The 19,518-nt window shown below is 52.8% G+C and overlaps 1 protein-coding gene across 1 annotated transcript in view; it reads right to left on the bottom strand.

The window, feature by feature from the left end:
* Window positions 1-7,526: 7,526 nt before the first annotated feature.
* Window positions 7,527-19,518, bottom strand: part of XKR7 (XK related 7) — a 40,283-nt gene continuing 28,291 nt past the window's right edge. Inside the window, exons 3-4 of the mRNA XM_019972230.2 lie at window positions 10,510-10,712; window positions 7,527-9,029 (exon numbers count right to left, since the gene is read on the bottom strand). Of these exons, the coding sequence (XP_019827789.2) occupies window positions 8,074-9,029; window positions 10,510-10,712 (1,159 nt within the window). The 3' untranslated portion in view covers window positions 7,527-8,073. The remainder of the gene's footprint in view (window positions 9,030-10,509; window positions 10,713-19,518) is intronic.

Here is a 19,518-nt window from a genome sequence, read left to right as displayed (position 1 = left end):
TTTATGAATTTGGATTCTTGCATCTTCTCATACTTAGAAAAGCACTAAGACCATTAACTAAGATATCTGTTCCTTAAGTCTAGCGGCAACATTCTACAGAGTTGTGTACTTGGTTGCACATATCCTCCCAATGCCAAACTAACCCCCAACCCCACTTCTTCGGACAGTTTCTCAGAGCTAGCTAAGGGGCTGTCTCCTGGGCTATAGTCCTCAAAAAGATGCTGAATAAACTTGACTCACAGTTTTTGCCTTGTACATTTTTTCAAAGTTGGCAATCTTTATCCTGAAGGCCCTGGGGAGCCACAGGAGATTAAAAAGTCAGGAAATGTCATAATCAGATTGGAGGGAGAAGGCATTAAAGCAGTGTCCTCAAAGAGAGGTTCTCAGACCCCCTTGCACCAGATCTGCTGGAGAGCCTTTAAAATTCATATTCCCAGGCATGCTGTATCCACCCTCCAATCATGGAGATGGAACTCTGCGTTTTATTTATTTTTTATAATAATTTTAATTGCAAACTTTCCCCCATATTCCTTTTTATTTATTTATTTTTGGCTGCACTGAGTCATCATTGCTGTGCCTGGGTTTTCTCTGGAAGCGGTCTGTGGGCTTCTCGCTGAGGTGGCTTCTCTTGTGGAGCACCGGCTCTAGAGCTTGGATTCAGTAGTTGTGGTGCACCGGATTAGCTGCCCCGCAGCATGTGGGATCTTTTGGGACCAGGGATCAAACCTGTGTCCTGGAGCACCAAAGAAGTCCAGAAATCTGCATTTTAAACAATCCCCCTCTACCCCAAGCATTTTAAGGTTTGAGAACCACTGGATTAGAGGGTAGAAACACTGGAGGTAAGCAGATCATTTAAGGGCAATACCTTCTAGAATGTAAGCTCCATGAGGGGAGCGATCATGACTGTTTTATATCTTTCTTATTCATTGTGTCTAGAAGAGTACCTGGAACATAGTAGGTACACAATAAACATTTATTTTAGTGGCATCAGGAACTTCGGTCTAGGTCCTGACTTTGTCCATGGACTCATCCTGTTGCCTCTAGCAAGTCTGTCCCCAGTCTCTTTTTCCCCTTATCTGTAAAATGGGGAGTTTGGTACCACCCACCATTCTGGATGTATGGATGTGAGAGTTGGACTATAAAGAAAGCTGAGTGCCAAAGAATTGATGCTTTTGAACTGCGGTGTTGGAGAAGACTCTTGAGAGTCCCTTGGACTGCAAGGAGATCCAACCAGTCCATCCTAAAGGAAATCAGTCCTGAATATTCATTGGAAGGACTGATGCTGAAGCTGAAACCGCAATACTTTGGCCACCTGATGCAAAGAACCGACTCATTTGAAAAGACCCTGATGTTGGGAAAGATTGAAGGTAGGAGGAGAATGGGATGACAGAGGATGAGATGGTTGGGTGTCATCACCAACTCAATGGACATGAGTTTGAGTAAACTCCGGGAGTTGGCGATGGACAGGGAGGCCTGGTGTCCTGCGGCCCATGGGGTCACAAAGAGTTAGACTCGACTGAGCAACTGAACTGAACTGAACCATTCTGGTTGAGTGATTGAGGCTTTGTCAAATCAACAGGGAGCTTTGTGGACTGCCACCAAGTGCCTCTGTCTCTTAACAGCCCCAAGAGCCACAGGGGATGTGGCAGAGGGTATCTTTCCTCCCCGCACCCTCCTTCCTCATCTCCTTTCTCTGGCCCAGAATAGCCAAAACAATAGGACACAAACAGCACGTACTGAAATGACTTTTAATATCTCATGTCGCAGCAAAATTAAAAATATACAAAAAGTTTGTGGTGTACAAAAGAGTTTCAGTACAGAAGTCCCAGCTTGGGGTCCCCTCCCCCTCCTGGGGGAAGGGCAGAAGGGTGAGTGGGGTCCAGGACTGAGGATGGCACAGATGTAGTAAATACCAGGAGGTGGGACTGGAATGGGAAGCACAAGTGGGTAAAAGGGTTGGGGGCCGATTAGGAGGGGCAGAAAGAACTTGGAGGGGAGAATCGCCCGGAATTGTGCTGAAGGAGGGAACTCAGCCCCTCAGGCATGGCTAGTGGTTCCTGGAGTTGGCAAAGAAATGGGAGGGGAGGCATCAGGGCTGGGGTGTTTGGATGGGACCTCAGAGAACCTGGGTTCTGGTCCTACCCTGCTATAAACTCACTGACCTTTCCTCTGGCCGTGTCTTCCGGGCCTTCTCCTTTGGTAAAACAGATGCTGGATGAACAAGCCACTAATTCCTAACTTGGGGTCCCAGAGGCAGAAATGAGGGCCCACAAATGCTCTTGAATATTGTATATTAAACATGCCAACAGAAGGCAGCTATTCCTCCCACCTTTAAGCCCTAAAAGCTAACTCAAGGCTGTGGAAGCATTTATCTGCATTCAGAAGCTCAGCTTGAGTTCATTTAATGTGGGAAAATTATTCTTCAAGAAGTGAGGCTCGTTTAGGGGGGGCGGGGTGGATCTCTCGAACTGTAGGATCCTAAGGGGTGAAAATAATAAAGAGGGCTCTGGGAATCATTCGAGTCCCTTCCAGCTAGTTTATGACTGGTTTAAAAAAAAAACAGTGGATTTGGGGGGCTGTTCAGATAGGGTCCCTCCAAGTTTGATTATTTAGCCCAGTGGAGACAGGTCTGTTTTGGATTCTGGGATTGGGGGAAAAGGGAGATGGAAGAACATCCTTTTTCTACCTGGTGCCATTCTCACTCACTTTGTCTCAAGCTACCCACCACTCTGGAATTATTGCAGGTGCTCCAGGGCCCCCATCCCTTCAGCCTGGCCTGGGGGTGCCCTTACAATGATTGTGCATAGAATAAAGGCCAGGATTGCTGGGAAGAAGGCAGCCCGCTTCTTGCTGGGAGAAGGGAAGGGTAAAGGAGGCAGGGCACAGCAGGACTCTGCCCCTCTCCTCTGCGCTCCCTGTTGTGGGGGAGCGGGGTGGGGGGTGGCGGGGGGAAGGTTTCTACTTCCAGGAACCAGGCCATCCCTAGATCAGGACTTCCTTTCCCACTTCCACAACTTCCTGTCTTCCTCCCCACCTCTACCTGTAGCAACTAAGAACTGGGAATGTCCTAGCCCCTCCCCAACCAGAAGGGCACATCAGCCCAGCCCCAGGGTCTCAGAAGCCCCTCTGGCTGGGAAGTGGCATCACCAGCCCCATCTCCACGGCTGCCCATGTGGCTTGGCACTCATTGTAATCTTTCATTGACACATCACGAAGCACAGAAGTACAGAAACGGATAGCTCCTCCGCCTGCAGGCCTTATCTGGGAGGGGGCCATCCTCAGGGTGCCTGTCAAAGAGTGGCATGGCCCAGCCCAGGATGGGGGCAGTTGGCTCCTGGCCTTCAGTCCTCTCTGCCTATACCCGAACTCTCTCTCAACCCAGAGCACTTTCTTCCTAACTGGGGGTCTCAAACTGGAGAAGATCCTGGGTTTTACACTGCCCCTCTCAGGCTGTGGAGGGGCCTGTAGCCCTTATTGGTGGATAGTTCCCAAACCAGGGACCTCACAGATGCCCAGACTTCCCTGGCCTTTTCAGCTGAGAGGGCACAGGGCCTGCTCTCACGTGGCTAAGCCATGGGGGTTTAGGGTTGGACTAGAAAAGTCTCAAAGGAGTTACCAAACTCTTCAGGGCTTCCCAGAACCATATCAACATTTTGAACCAGGTTTCAAACTGCTGGCCCATGGGTCATATAAAAGTGTTTCGATTGGCCAGGACTGGATTTTTCAAAATTCTGAATTTTAGTTGCTATAGGCAGGGCCTACACTCTTTGGTTTCCCAGAGTCCTAGGCATGCTTTACTGTCCATCGCCTCTACATCTCTTCTTTTCATTAATGGGAGGGATTTGAATTTGCATCCCATGCACTCCTGCCCCAGAAATCTTCTCCCCACTGCCTGAGGTTTCTATGAATTCTCAGTCCGGGTGATCTCCAAGGGAGGGACTTGTGGGACTTTAGCCCTTAGGAGGGCACTGGGGCTGCCAGGCAAGACCTTCCCTGGACACTCCTAGTCCTGCTGGCCCTGATCCTGAGACCTGGACCAGGGCTTGCTCTCCCTGCCCTCTGCTTTCATTAACTCTCATGGGTGACATGTCTCTGCAGGACACAGGTATAGCAGGGAGCTAGCTGGAGGTAAAGGAGATTTGGGGGAGACAGGAGGATGAGACAGATGAAAGGAGAAGACCAAGAAAGACTTCCTTGTTGGGGAGCCCCCTGCAGTGGAGGGATGGAGGTCTCTGTGCTGTCCAACCGGGGTGATAGTCACAAGGCACATGGTACATCAGTGCGTGGGGGTGTGATGAGGGGGTGTGCTGCCTGGAGAGGTTTGGGGAGCACAGTCAGCAGCCTGGGGCATCAGTTCCAAACACCTGGGAGCTAGAAGTCTGCCCTGGGAAGGGGGACATGGTCTCCTAGGGGTTGAGATACTGAGGGCAAGGCAGGGCCCAGCATATTCGATACCTAGAGCATCCTGTTCTCTTCTATCCCTGACAAAATTAAGATAGACCCAACTTGGTTGGATAGCATCACCGACTCAATGGACATGAATTTTAGCAAACTCTGGGAGACAGTGAAGGACAGGGAAGCCTGGGGTGCTGCGGTCCATGGGGTCGCAAAGAGTCGGACATGATGTGGCAACTGAACAACGACTACCTCTCATCCCCAGGAAAAAACTAACTCCACCATGGACTTCCTGTGTGGTCTTGGGCAAGTCCCTGGTGCTCTCCAGGCTTCCGTTTCCTTTCTAGTAGATGTGGAGGATAGGTGGCTTAGGGGACCCTAAAGTCCCCTCTGGGCTGTGGTTCTCACTGCAAGCACCCTCTAGAGCTTCTGGGAAGGACTGAGTCAGGCTAGGGTGGAGGACAGGGAATGGGGAGCGGGAGGCAAGGACCCAGGGTGTCCACTTCTGGCAAGGAAGAGAGACTGGCTGAGGTAGACTGTGTCACATAAAGGAAAATAAAACAGCTCGAATGGGATGGTTCGCCTTCTGCACCTACTCCTCCAACCCAATGAAACCAGCAGACCAGCAGGGACGAGATGAAGTAGGTGACAGGTCAGCAGAGAGAGGGACCCCAGGACTGGGAGGGATGGGGTGCTGAGCTCCTAGGTATGGAGGGAGGGGGGAGTCCAAAAGAGGCCTTTCCGAGGATGAGAAGCAAAAGGTGCCTGCAGCCCCCTCCTTTGGGCCCTTTGACTATGACGGCTTCTGATGCTCAGACAGAAGACAAAGACACTTGCAAGCAAATGCCTTTAAGGGAAGATTTTGTAGGACTGAGATGATGTGGGGGTAGGGATGGAGTAAGATCCAAAACTGAGAGCCTGCAGCCACGAGTTAGCACTGCCTGCTTGTCTCGACTCTGGTTCTCTGGGCAGCTCCTGGAGCTGTCAGCTCCCGGAGCCGTCAGCTCCCAGGGAGGGTCGTTTAAACTCTTCTTTCTAGAATGCTGGGGAATGGGGCAGCCAGATGGACCATTCCAGGACATCGGGGAGTAAGGTAACTTGCCAAGGCTCACCCTCACGTCTCCTCTCTGAGGGGACATGTTTCTTCCTCTGTAAGATGGATCGATAACACCTCTGTCGTCAGGATGTTGCCAGCAGGGAGGAGTCAAAGTGAAACAGTCCAGGGTGAAAACTCCTGGCGCAGACAACCCAGGAGAAGCAATCAATCAGATCTGGGTCCACACCCTCAATGTGGGTGGTTCAGAGGTTAAAAAGCGTCTGGGTTCGATCCCTGGGTCGGGAAGATCCCCTGGAGAAGGAAATGGCAACCCACTCCAGTATTCTTGCCTGGAGAATCCCATGGACGGAGGAGCCTGGTGGGCTACAGTCCACGGGGTCGCGAAGAGTCGGACACGACTGAGCAACTTCACTTTCACAAAGGGCCATGGAATTTGATCTCTGAAAACAGTTGGACAGAGGACAAGGAGGATGACGGAACCCACCAGAAAGAGTCTGAGTCAAACTTGGGCTTCCCCCAACTCCCATCACCTTGAGGCCTGGCCCCTGAGGCATCTTAGGGATCAAGGAAGTAGAAGGAAGAGAGAAGGGAAAGCACTCTTTGTATGTAGATGGGAAGGAGGTATACACCATCCTGGGCTGAAGGGGGGCTACGGGGGGGTGGGTGGAGCTGAGGTGATGTGTCACGGGGGTGCCGTGTGCTTGTGTGTGTGTGTATACGTGTGTGCAGTCCTGTCTTCTCTGCCTTTGGAGCTACCCTGCACACCCTGAGTGTGGCCCTCTTCCAGTACCTTCAGCAATTTCACCGTCACCCGTCACTATCTGATGGGCCAACCAGGAATCTCGGACCTTGTGAGACTGGCTGCCACTCTGGGCCTCACTTCCCATCTTTAACCCACGGGAGGCTGAACTATGAAGGGCTAATTTGCCCCTCTAATTTGCATAGTCTAGGATTCTTACATCCACCTCATCCCAGCCTAGGTCTGCATGTGTCCTTAGTATTGCCTGTCGAGCCCTTGCAGTGAACGTGCCTTAGAGGCATGAGGGAGGAGGTTTTGAGGGGAGGGGTTCCAAGCTTCACCTAGAGGCCCTGGGCCCTCACCCCACAAAACTGCCTTCATCTCGGCTCCCATACCCCACCCCCCCCACACTATCCAGGACTGGCTGTCCCAGGTGGAGAGAAAGGACGCTGGGTTAGTGGTCACAAGGATGCCCTGGGGTGTTTGGGCCATGGGAATGAACCATAGGTCCTGGAGGGTTGTCAGATCTGAGGCAAAACAAGTCAGTTTTACAGCTGCCGCTCCAGGGAGCGTCATCTGCAAGGTGGCTAAAAGCCAAGATTCATGTCATGTCCTCATAGCTAATTTTTCCCAGCTGGAAACCAGCTGGCAAATTGAAATGTCTCAGAGGTTCTGAGGACAGTTTCTTCTTGGGAAGATGGCTATGGACCAAGGTTCATAGGGGCATAGAACTCATATAAACCCTAAAATTCTAGAACTGGGGTACCCATTCCTAGAATATTCTACTCACACAGGGGTCTGGAGCCCCCATTCCCCTAGAGTCCCTGCCACAGAGCAGGGGAAGGGTTCCAGTGCCTGCACCCTTTATAACACAATACAGGTCCGAGTGACTCCCTAGGATATTTTATCAGCTACGTGTCCTAGAACTTAGTCTAGAACTAAGAATATCTCTCTAGAAGTTCCTCTGCTGAACGTGCCAGCACCTCATCTACAATCAAACCTGAACAGAGTATCTTCCCAGGCAGTTTATCTGTTGTGTTCAAAACCTTTATCTAGACGAAATGTTCCAGAGGCTCACCTAGAATAAAGAATGGCTCCTTGAAACATTTCACCTGAGGTATCTGGAATCTCATCCGTAACAGCGCCCACAACAACGGGGGTCTGCTGAGGAACATTCTCCACACTCCGGGTCAGGTTCCTCTCCCCCACATCCGCCACCCCTTCATGCTTCTGCCGGTCTGGACCCCTCAGATGCCTCAGGGTTCTTCTTCCTGTTCACCTCCAGCACTGTCAGCCCAGCCCACCCCAACTTCCCAACCCACCCAACTCCCTCCTTTAATTCCCCTCTTGCCCAGGCTCCAGGCTTCGACCCCCAAGGGCTGTACCAACCTTGTTCACCAGACGCTCCCACCTCACCCCACATCTTCGATGGCCTCTTCCATCCTTCTCAGAGGCAGCCCACCCCCACACCCCCTGAAGAGCATAGGGCCTAGGTCATGAACTCCCTCCTCTGCCAGATCTGCCAGGGCTGCCAGCTGGGCAACTCCAGACAGGGAGAGGGTGTGGGGCCCCTGGCACCAGCCGTGATACAGAGGCCTCCATGAAAGTGGGGCAGCTCAAGAGGAGCGTAGCACCAGTTGGTTCCCTGGGTCCTGGTTCCAAAGAGTTTAGGAAATGGGCCGCAGGGTTGAAAACAGGGCCGAGGACTGGGGCTCCACAAGGCTGTCCCTTCCCAAGAAAGAACCCCATGATGGGGGCCGCTCTACCCTTGGATCAACAGATCCACTTGCCCTCAGCCTGATGGCCCTGCAATTCTGGGCTCAACACTGTGGTCGATGTGGGGTCAGCCAAAGTTCATCCCTTTTCACAGGGAAACTCTGGCCTACACCGTGGTCTCATACTCCAGCAGCTCCTGGGAGATCCCCACGCTTCGGTACTGCAGGCGGGGAGTTGTAGGTGAGGAGTACTCCAGCGCCAGGATGGTCTTCCGGAGCCGGCGGTCAATAAAATGAGCATCCCAGGCGGGGTACTTCTTCCGAGGCAGGTCAATCCGAATGACAGGCCCCTCTGTCCGCAAGGTGCGGGCCACAGGTGTGGGAGGCAAGCCAGGCCGCACCTGGAAGACAGGTGGCGTGGGGGTCCCCGCACGCTCGCCTCCCACGGAGGCCCCATCCCGCTCAGGGCCTGTAGTCCTGGGCAGGGACCTTGGGGGACTTGTGACAGCGTCGGCTGGTGGGCCACAGGGCCCTGGGGCCTTACGGAAGATGCAGCCGGGGGCCTGAGGACTCAGCATGGGCCCGTTGGGGTGCAGGAGACAATAGTAGACACACATGAAGAATACGCCCAGCGCGAAGCTGGAGGCCACCACACAGACCAGAATGAGCGAGTGGAAGTCAGTGGAGAAGTTGCGGCTGGAGTACCAGAAGCCGGTGAGCGCGGCGTTCTCCAGCAGAACGATGCAGTAGTAGAGGGTCACGCGGTGGCGGCTGCGGCCCTCCTTGACGTTGAACCAGCAGAAGATGTAGATGATGCCCACTACCATGTTGTAGATGATCTCTTCCCACTTGGACATGCAGAAGTCTGTCTCACCCTGGATGACCCAGAAGGTCATGACACACCAGTGGGCCACGATGAAAATGCCAAAGTAGAGCTTGTAGACACTGGCGAAAAGCGCGAAGGCCAGACTGCGGGCCGCGATGGCGAACAGGTGCCATAGCACCTGGGCCACGGCGCCCTTGTAGGACAGCGGCCGCTTGTCGTCCCGTGAGTCCCGCAGCACCTTCTGGTAGGAGGCCAGCGTCCAGGCCAGGGACACGAGTGAGGCGGAGATGGAGAGGGCTGTGGAGAGAGGGTGGGGGTGGGGGGGGCTGGGTTAGGGATGGGTCTGGGTTGGGGTCTGGGGAAAGGGGGAGGGGTCTGGGTCAGGAGCAGGGTTCTGAGGAGGTGTTGGGGGCAGGGTCTCTAAATCAAGAGGGGTGTGGGGAGGGTCTGGGTAGGTGGTCTTCCAGAACATGGATGTAGGGCTGAGAGTGGTGGGGTTAGGAGCTTCCACAGGGGTGGGGACATCAAGGGAGAGGGGAGGTGGGTGATTTTGATCTCTGTAAGGGTCAAATGCGGGTCTCTAGTAGGGGGCTGTTAGGATGCAGGGGTCTTGGTGGGGGGTGGGAAAATAGGGTCCAGGACTCTGGGAGTGAGAAGGAGGTGAAGAGGCAGGGTCATGATTAGGGAATGGAGAGCCAGAGGGGACTGTTAGAAGCTATAGGCCACCAGGATGAGGCTGGGGCATGGAAAGGAATATCCAAGCTGAGCACAGCTGAGGGCATGGGAAGAAAATGCCAGGTGGGAAGTTTCGATGGGGGCCCGGGACCCTGGGCAAGTGATGTCCGGGGCACCTGAGAGATGGTGATAGAGTCTTTTGAAACACTGAGGGTATGTCAGACAAAGTCTGGGTGGGAGGAGAGAGGGGAGCCCCAGGGAGACAGGGAATATGGTTTTTTCCTCTGACACAGGTGACGCAGTGGTAAAGAATCCACCTGCCAATGCAGGAGACTTGGGAGATACCAGTTCAATCCCTGGGTTGGGAAGATCCCCTGCAGAAGGAAATGGCAACCCATTCCGGTATTCTCGCCTGGAAAATTCCACATACAGAGGAGCCTGACGGGCTACAGTCCATGAGGTCTCAAAGGGTCAGACACAACTGAGTGACTGAGCACAGCAAGGTGGCTGTGTGGGGTGACTACCTGGGGACCAGGACAAAACCTGGGAGGAGTCTCCAAGGGGGCTGAAGAGCAGCCAGGGGTGATGGAAAGGCTCTCTGAAAACGGGTGATGACTGAGAGGGTCTGAAGCAGAGCAGTTCCCAGGAGATGCAGGCTGGGATGGGGACAGTCTAGGGAAAGAAACGGACAGGGAACTTCCCTGAGAGCCTGCAGTGTGGTGATGGGGTCAGGGGCCTCTCTCGACTTGGCAGAAGTGGGGGTCTCGTCTGCCCTGGCAATGGGGAAGGGAAGGCGGGAGGGGGCCTGAGAGGAGGCAAGGAGGTGAGGTGGGCGGGGCATAGGTGTCTCCTAACATTGAGAGTAAGTGGGCCATTGCGGGGGACGTGGGGGGTCTCCAGAGGCCTGGAAGATGGGGAGAGAAGGGGCGGGGCCTCTAAAACCCGGACAGTGAGTGGGCCAAGGGTGCGGGAGTGGACAGGGCCTCCCCAAGGGGCCTTAAGCCCGGGCAGCGGACCAGTGGCGCTGTCCTCTGAATCCTGGAGACAGGTGAGCCCCCGGGGGCGGGGCTCCGGGGGCGCGCAGGCGCGGGGCGGGGCTCACCGGGCAGCAGTTTGGGCGCGCCGCCTTCGTGCACCACCAGGCTGAGCTGCAGCACGAGCTGCGGCGCGCTGCGCAGGAAGGTCTCCAGCAGGCGCAGCATGCTCACGTCGGCGCTCTCGAACAGCATCCTCCAGTAGAAGTGGCGCCGCAGCCGCTCCCCGCGCCAGCGGCTCTGCAGCCCCAGGTACATAGCGCGCAGGTACCTGCGGGAGGACGCGGTGCTCAGGATCTCGGGCTCGCGTGCTCTCGGCCCCCTCGCCCTCTCCCAACCAGCCCCTCGCCCCCGCCAGCAAGTGCAAAGGGCCGGGGCGTAGTGTAGCCCTGGGCACGTCACTGCTCTCAGCTTGTTTCCTAGGCTGTGAAACGGACATAGCAAAAGGATCGCCTCTCAGAGCTGTTCCCAATGGGTTCACTAGCTTGAAGCACTGGCACACAGCAAGCCTTTCATACAGCATTATCAACATCACATTATTGCTGTGACGAGTCAGGTCCTGCTTTCTTTGCAGGATTCCTGACACTGTACCCTGAGCTTACACTAGCTCTATTATTGTCCCCATTTTATAGATGAGGAAACTGAGGTCTTGAGAGTTACGTCCCTTGTCCAAGGTCACACAACTAGGAAGTAGTGGAACCAGGATTCAAATCTGACCATTAGACAACACTGCCTCTCACTGTAAACCCTAAGGAGTTGCCTACATACAGGTTCAGGCGGCGTTCGGGTACAAGCCTTCAGTTCTGTTGCCAGCTTCCTGGCCTTTCCCCCAACCCCACCTCTGAGTGCCCAGTTCTCCCCATAGGGAAGCTGCTCAGAGATCCCCTGGCATTTGAAACTTGGCTGCTTCCTCTGGTGCCAACTGCTCACAACAAACTTGACAGCTCCACCTGCTTTGCACTCATCACAGATGCTCACGATGCTCACGTTCATCTTCGTGGAACACCTCGCCTTGCCCTTCAATCCCCACCTTAGCCCTAAACCTGGACAGGTCTTGCTTTTCATCCAAGGCTAAGCTATTAGACATGACTTCTTTCAGGCAGCCTCTGCTGACCACCCCCATCTGAGATGAGGGGCTTTCTCTAGCATCCCTCCAAGTATTGCACTTGTCACAGGAGTTGTAACTGCCTAGTTATGCATCCATCTCCCCCAGACTGAACTCCATAAGGATGATTGGTTGGCTTGCTAACTGCTACACCCTCAGTTCTTTGCACATGGTAGGTGCCAATCCATGTTGGCTGCAGGATTGCAAACTTGTTTAACTGAATGGAACTCTGGTGACCCTGTAGAAGGTATGGAAGGGAGCCTGAAGACTTGACTTCAATTCCTGACTTTTCTAATTTGCTGGGTGATTTTGAAGAAGACGTTTCTCTGAATCCTAGCTGATCCCATCTAAAGTGGCTGTGAGGATTAAATGGATGAGAGACTTTGCAGCTATAAAGTGCAATCCCCTTTAGGGTCACAAAGGACCTGTCCACACAGATCCCGGCCCTGGTTCCTTGCCCAGCAGATTCACTCCTGGCAAACTCAACTCCCAAATTCTGAAGCACAGGACAGGTGTGCCCTCTGCTGAAACCAGAGAGGGCTCCCCTAGGAGTCATATTCCCCCAGATCAGGGGAGAAAATCCCACCAGATTCAATGGCCATATCACCTGAATCTAGAATCGGGGAGCCAGGGATCTGGGGGTCTATTCCCACATGTGAAGTGCTGACATTTCCAGGATGTTCTGTAGTCAACTATGTGTCACCAGCCCAAGGGAGGAAGCACAGTGCTCCCTGGAATTTGTGCTCAGCTAAAACCCAGAGTTTCCCCAAATGAGTGTCCTGGTCTGAGCAATGGTGTGGCCCTCTCTGGGGCTCAGCATTGCCATCTGCCGACAAGAGGGAAGACGTTGATGACACTGAAGATCCTTTCAGAGCTAATGTTCTGGGACGCAAAGTGTCCCCCCCCAAAACATGGCCAGAAACACCCATATAGGGCTCTCCTTCCCATCCCTGGGTCTTCCCAGGACCAATGGGTGGGGTAGACGCACCCTCAGTGTGACACACTAGGGGATGGCAGTAAGGATAGGGAAGAGGGCTGTTCCCTCAGAAGCTGACTCAAGAAATGCAAAGGCCCTGCAGTCTAACTCTCCCGTCCAGTACTGGAATCCCTCTGGCAGTTCCCAGCCTGTGCATTTACCCCTCTGCTCACACACTTCTCTGAACAGGGATACTCTACCTCCTGAGGCAGAGCCTTCGGTTCTGAGCCGCTCAAGAGCCAAATTGAGTTTCTTCTGATTGAGTAGAAATTTGCCTCCCTCTGATTACTATTCTTTGGACCTCTGCCTACCACCACCCGCCCCCCGCAAGGATCTCTGCAACTAGAATATTCACTTACATAGCAAGGGTATCTTGACCTCTTGCTGTGTGCTAGGCCCTGTGCCCTTAAGTATCTCATAGTCACATGAGAGAGAGAGATAAGCTAAGAGCTGAAATAGATGCTCTAAGATGCTGTGGAACTCAGAGAGGAGACGGATAACTTTAGCTGGGGAAGGGGGTCAGGAAAGATGTCCTGGAGGAAGAAATATTTGATCTGTTTTAAAGCAAGCAGGAAGGTATACAGGAAGCACAGAAGGGCATTCCATGTGGAAGATCCAACTGAAGTGAAGGTACAGAGGCACAAGAGAACGTGGCTTTTTAGGGGAATGGCCAGTGTTTTGCCAGGCCTGGAAGTAAGGGTTTTCCTGGGCTTTTGAAAGACTAGAATTGTGAAGGGCATCGAATTTTTGGAATGAAGGGTTCATACTTCATTCTAAATCTGAATTTGGTCCCAGAATCAGGGGTGATATGATCAGCTTGGTGGCTTAGAAAGCTCACTCTGGAAGGTTGGCTTGGAGGACGGCCAGGTGAGCCTGGGGTTTGGTCCAGGCATGAGATGACAGGCCTGAGTTAAAGCAGGGCACAGAGGAAGGGGCTGAGCACAGAGCTGGAGATGCCAGAAGTGGGGGCAACTAAGAGAGAGACCAAGATGACCCCCAGAGCTTCTGAGGCCCCCCAATGCACACCAGGTGTCCCAGCCCCTGTCTCCCTGCTCCCCATTCCCTCTCCCATTGGCTCTGGCTTTGGACAGGAAGGAGAGACCAGCTGGTCCAATGTGAAGGGGCCTGGGGTGTTGGGGGAGGGCAACACCCTGGAAGTTTCCCTCAGGCTGGAAGACCATCTGTTTCCTGGCCTAGGTCAGCATGAGGGAGGCCCCAGCCCGGCCAGCATCCATCACCAACTGACAGGCTGCCTGCCCAATTCCCTGCCCACTCCTGCCCCCTCCCGTGCCAGGTCCCAACACCCATGCCCCAGCGAACCACAGACAAAGGGCTCACCCAGCCCAGGGCCACTGTGGGCTGGAGTAAGGAAGCAGAAGGGGAAGAGAAAGACTTCTGAGACCCAAGAACACTGGGTCAGCGGGGAGCATGGAAAGATCATGCTACAGTCTGGGGATAAAAGGGTCTCCATTTAGCCTCATTCTGCCCCTTTTGGCAACAGGACCAAAAACCGTGGCTGTCCCTTCCAGTCTGCCTAAACACTCATTGCCAAAAGCCTGCAAGGTTTTCATGGGCCTGGGAAAACGTCTGAAGCCAGGGGGAAAAATTGGCTCTAAAACACAGGGAAAAACTGTAGAATCAAAATTAATAAATGTTTAATTAAATGTCTGCAAAACAGAACATCATATCAGCCAGTCAACTGCAATTTGGCTTTCATCTGATTATATATAATTTACACTTGATGTTTGATATGGCTGCATTTTAATATGCTTGATAGATAGATGTAGGGCCCATAAAGGTCTTAAAACAGCCCAGCCCAGGACACGTAACCTAATTTCCCTGGGCCTCAGTTTTACCTTCTCTAGATGGGGCCAGCACTTGCCCTCCTGTCTCCATCATAGCCACTGGGGCGAGGATCAGGAGGCAAGGTGGATATGCTGGGTTTGGGGGTTTGCCCTGGCCCTGGGTGCTGTGTGGCCGTGGATATTCTCTCTCTCTAAGCCTCATTTCACACCCTGTTGTGAACATTTGTAAACTGTAGGGGGATGTGCACATAGAGAGGGGGAGCATATGCTAGGTGGGGGCCTCTGGCTCCTCCTGATCACCAAGCAGCCTCTCTTTTCATTGCAATGTGGTTGACGTACTAGCAGCCTCCCTTAAAACCTCCTCCAGGAAGCCCACCCAATTCCATTCTATGTGGAAGAAGTTCACCACAAATGGGACTGATGCCATCCACACAGGACATCCTGTCTCGGGGAAAGGAATCCAGCCTCGGGGCAGTGCCTCTGGTCTCCGGCAAAACATAGCCTCAGTCTGTCCATTTGCTGCCACCACCCTGGTCCAGGCCATCATTATCCTCTGCTTTCTCAGACCTATATTCATTCCTGCCCCCCACCCCTGCCTCCTGCCCCAACCCTGTTGCCGTAATCCATTATCCACATGGCAACCAATGGAATATTTTAAAAACTAATCATGTCAGATCATGTTATTCCCCATCTCAAACCCTTCCAAGGGCCTCCCTCCCACTTGGAGTAAAATCCAAGCATCTCCCCTTGGCTTGCAGGCCCTAAACCATCTGGTCCTGCCTGTTTCTCTTACCTCATCTCAAACCACTGTTTCATTTGTGCCCTGGAGGTTCCTGGAACCCAGCCCAATTTGTTCCTGACTTCCGACCTTTGCGCTTGCTGCCTGCTCTGCCTGGAGCCCCCTTTCCCCAGATCCTCCTATGACTCCCAGGTCACCTTCTCAGAGAGGCGCCCCAGGCCACCCATCCCATGTCGCCCCTCCACTCTTGCTGAATCCCTCTCATCTCTCATGTCACTCTGTCATTTTCTTCTTAACATACCTTATGAAACAATCTTATTTATTAATTTACACTACTGTGGTTCACTGAGGGTTGGGACCTCATCCATCTTGGTCCCCACTATATCCTCAACATCAGTACGTGTAGTAGGCACTCGATAAATATTTGTTGAATGAATACACATGCATGAGTGTTTGCAAGCATCTCCATCCTGACCTTGGCAGCCCTGGGGCTTCTTTGCCTGAGTCTGTATAGAGCTGGAATATCTGTCCTTCCTCTTCCAGGAAGCCTTCCCTGATGTTCCTCGCTAACTCTGACATCCCCCCTTCCCCACAGCCTTAAACTGCCTGAGGCTGGTGTGCGCCGAACCTAACAGACAGTTTCTACCACCCTCAATTTACCGGTGAGGAAACAGGTGCTCAGAAGTCTTATTTTAGATCTAATTTGCTGACTCCCAGTCTTGGGCTCAGAGAAGAAGACTGTCTGGGAGGAAATTGGAACAGTAAGTGTTTATAGTTAAGACTGGGGTTGGGAGCAAAACAAGCAAGCCTGGAGAAAAGAGAAATCTGCAGTGGAGGTGTGACATCCCTCCACTCAAGGATCCAAAAGGCTGTCCCCCGCCACGAGCAGGCAGCTGGGCAGGAGATGGACAGAGCTCATTCCCTTCTCCCTAGGCCCAGCATACCCCAGCACTGCGGGCTCCTCTCTAAGAGGCAGAAGGGAGAAGGATGAGGGATCCCACATCCCTGAGAAGCCCGGAAGCTTCTGGGCCCAGTGTCAGGGTCACCCTGTCTGTCTCCTGTGCTCCTGGGTTACCCCGAGTCTCTGGCACTAGTCAGGGTTGCTGGCATTGGCCTCAGTCTCTGTGCAGATGGTCAGCCTGGACCTGTCTCTCTGTGGTCCTCAGTCCCACTTCTTTGTGGGTCATTGTCTCCATCTCTGGCTCAGATCAGCCTGTTGTTGTGTCTGTCCTGTGAATGCAGGGTCAACCTATTTATGTGTCTGTTCTTCCATTACTGTCAATCAATCTACTTGTCTGTCAGTCAGTGTCACCCTGGGACCTTGGGTCAGTCCTTGGACTACAGGTCACCTAGTCTTTCAGATACCATGTCCATCTACAGTCAGCCTATCTGTCTTTCTGTCCCTTGGATGTCAGGATAGTCTGTCTGTCCCCTTGGATACCAGGTCTGCTCTTCTGTCTGTCTTTCTGGCTGTTTCGTGGCTACTGCCTGTTTGTCTGTCTGTCTTTCGGTCTCGCCATGGCTTGGTCCATCTGCTGGTCTGTTGCTCAGCTCGTGGCTCGCGTGACTGCCAGTTTTCCGGCCGCCCTCCCCTGCCTGCTCCCCCTCTCCCGACTCCAGGGCTCTCTCTGTCTGTCTGCGTCTCTCACATCCTCAGCGCCTCCATCTGTCGATCTCGGCGTTTCCGAGTGTGTGTTCTCGTCCCTCTCCACGCCCCCTCACAGCTCTGGGCCAAAAAACACAGCAGCTTCCAGCGGCTCCCCCGCTCCTGCTCCATCCAGGAACAGCCCTGCACCACAGCCAGCTCTCTGGTCTTCAGTGTGGGTCCGGCTTGCAGGCTCTGGAGGGCGACCAGGCAAGGCTGATGGGAAGGAACAGGAACGCTGGACCAACTGAGCTCACTGCCGCTCTGGCAGTCTGTATGGGGATAGTGTGCAGGCATTAGTAACAATAATAGCTCACACTTATTGAGCACCAACTGTATGACAGGCTGTGCTTTGTATACATGGTGTCCATTCCTCACAGCAAATCTTTGGAGTGGACACTATTATTATCCTTATTTGATAGTATCCCTATTACTATCCTTATGAAGAAGCTGAGACCCAGAAAGGGATGGCGACTTGTATAAAGTCACCCAGCAAGTTTGCACCAGACCTAGGACTCAGACTTGGCTCTCCATGGGCCCCAGCTCCAGGGAAGGTGCTTTGGTTGCCTGGAGGGTATGCAGAGTGCTGTCCGGGAGGACCCATGTCGGACGGGGCTGGACCTAAAAGCTTTGTCTGGAATTACGTGGGTTTAGAGAAACCTGAGGGGGAAGAAACAATTTTGGTTGGAGAGTCAGGAGACCCAGACTCAAGGCTGGGTCTTTCTGGGAAAGTCCAGCCCCTCTGTGGGCTTTAGTCTTCCTATAAAATAGGTTCCAGAAACCTGATTCTTGCTTGCCCCAGGGAGTTTTCATTAGGCCCATCTCCCCACCAATCTAGTTCTGATAACATTAAGACCCCACTGCTGTGTCCTGAACCCAAGCATTTCTCTCCATTTCTGTTATTTCTCTGGTCCAAGCCACCCAACCCCAAGCAGCGGTAGCCTCTGTCCACCTTGATCTCCTTCCCTCCATCCTTGCCCTCTTAGACCAGATACTTCACACAGCAGCCTGAGGGGTTCTGCAAAACCCTCCATCAGGTCATGTCACTCCCTACTCCCCTTAGAATAAAATCCTCACCATAATCTTTGGGGCCCAGTGTGATCCAGCCCCTGCCCACCTCTAGGACCTCATCTCCCTCTACCCTCCCCATCTCCCCCATCACCAGCTACACTGGTCTTGCTTCTTCGTGAATACCCAAGCTCTTTCCAGCCTCAGGGCCTCTGCCTAAAAAGGGCTTTAACAACACCTGGCAAATTCTATTCTTTCCATCTCAGCTCAGTGTCCCCTCCTCAGAGAGTCCTTCCCAGATCTTCCCTGCCCCGCCTTCCAAAGCACTTCTGCCCCTTTGGCCACTTTCTGGTCAAGTTACCCTATTTTCTTAATAATATACATCACAACTGGAGATGATCTGATTTACTTGTTTACATATTTCTTGTCTGTCTCTCCATGAGTGTGGGCACCATGCTTGTCCTCTGCTATGCCACTAGTGCCTGGCACATTGTTAATTCAGTATATATTTGTTGAATTCTTGAATGGGTGAATAAGGAGTATGAATGTATTTTATAAGCCCCCAATTGAAGGCTGTCAAGTGCAGAGGGAAAGAGTCAACCTTGAGAGTCAGGGAACCCTGGGTTCAGATCCTGATGCCGTCATTTATTGTCTGTGTAGTTTTGGGCAAGTTGTGTCCCTCTCTGAACCCCTCCGCTCAATGCTCACCTTTTCTGGGTAGCTATGAAATCAGAAAATGTTGAGACTTCCGTGGTGGCACAGTGGCTAGGAGTCCACTTGCCAACGCAGGGGACATGGGTTCGATCCCTGGTCAGGGAAGATTCCATATGCCTTGGTGAAATTAAGCCCATGTGCCACAACTACTGAAGCCTGCGTGCCTAGAGCCTGTGCTCTGCAACAAGAGAAGTCACCACAATGAAAAGCCCGCACATCACAACCAAGGAGTAGCCCCTGCTTGCCGCAACTAGAGAAAGCCTGCACAAAGCAATGAAGACTCAGGGCAACCAAAAATAAAATAAATAAAAAACATTAAAAAAAAGAAAGAAAGTGGTGATTTGTATAAAATGCCCAACCCAGTGTGGAGCACTCAACCAATAAGAAGTTTTAAGAAGCAGACACTCAGAGGCTCCAGCAAGAAGAGGAGGTCTTGTAGTTTCTGGTGGGACTGAAACCTATTCCTCGCTGACTTTCCCGGGTGCTGACTCAATCTATCCTCAGAAGACAGAGGGCCAGGGAATTTCCTTCAGGACAAGGTATTCTTTGGGGCGTTTGCCCTCCTCCAGAAAATAACAACCACTCACCGAAGACCTTCTGTAGGTACTTTGCTAACAACCTCAGTGCAGCTTATGACATTTTGTGGGCATGATCCCCATTTTCCAGATGAGGAAACTAAGTCTCAGAAAAGAGGAGGTTCACTGACATTTATTCACTCAGCATTTTTGAGTACCTACTGTATGCCAGGAGCTGTACTAAGCACTCTCAGGAGCGAGACAGACCTGGTCCAATGGGTGCTGTCTAGTGGGGGACCTGGACGTTAATGAAATCGTCATGTAAACCTGAAACAACAGACATTCTGCGGCTTCTACACGTGCTCCAGCCAGCTTTTGTGCTCCAGCACTGAGGAAGGCAGTGCTATTAGAGAAGGGCCCAGCTGGGGAAGAGCGTGGCAGTCAGGGAAGGCTTTCTGAAGGAGGTGGCTACTGAGCCATGATCTGAAGCAGGCACAGGAGTTAACCAGGTAAAGGGAAGAAAGGGGGTTTCTGGCAGAATAACAACATGGGCAGAGGTCCTGAGTCGGG

The sequence above is a fragment of the Bos indicus genome, chromosome 13 (assembly GCF_029378745.1).
Source record: "Bos indicus isolate NIAB-ARS_2022 breed Sahiwal x Tharparkar chromosome 13, NIAB-ARS_B.indTharparkar_mat_pri_1.0, whole genome shotgun sequence".
Lineage (NCBI taxonomy): Eukaryota > Metazoa > Chordata > Mammalia > Artiodactyla > Bovidae > Bos > Bos indicus.
Note: the sequence above shows the minus strand (reverse complement) of the source record. Positions and strands in the feature narration are given on the sequence as shown.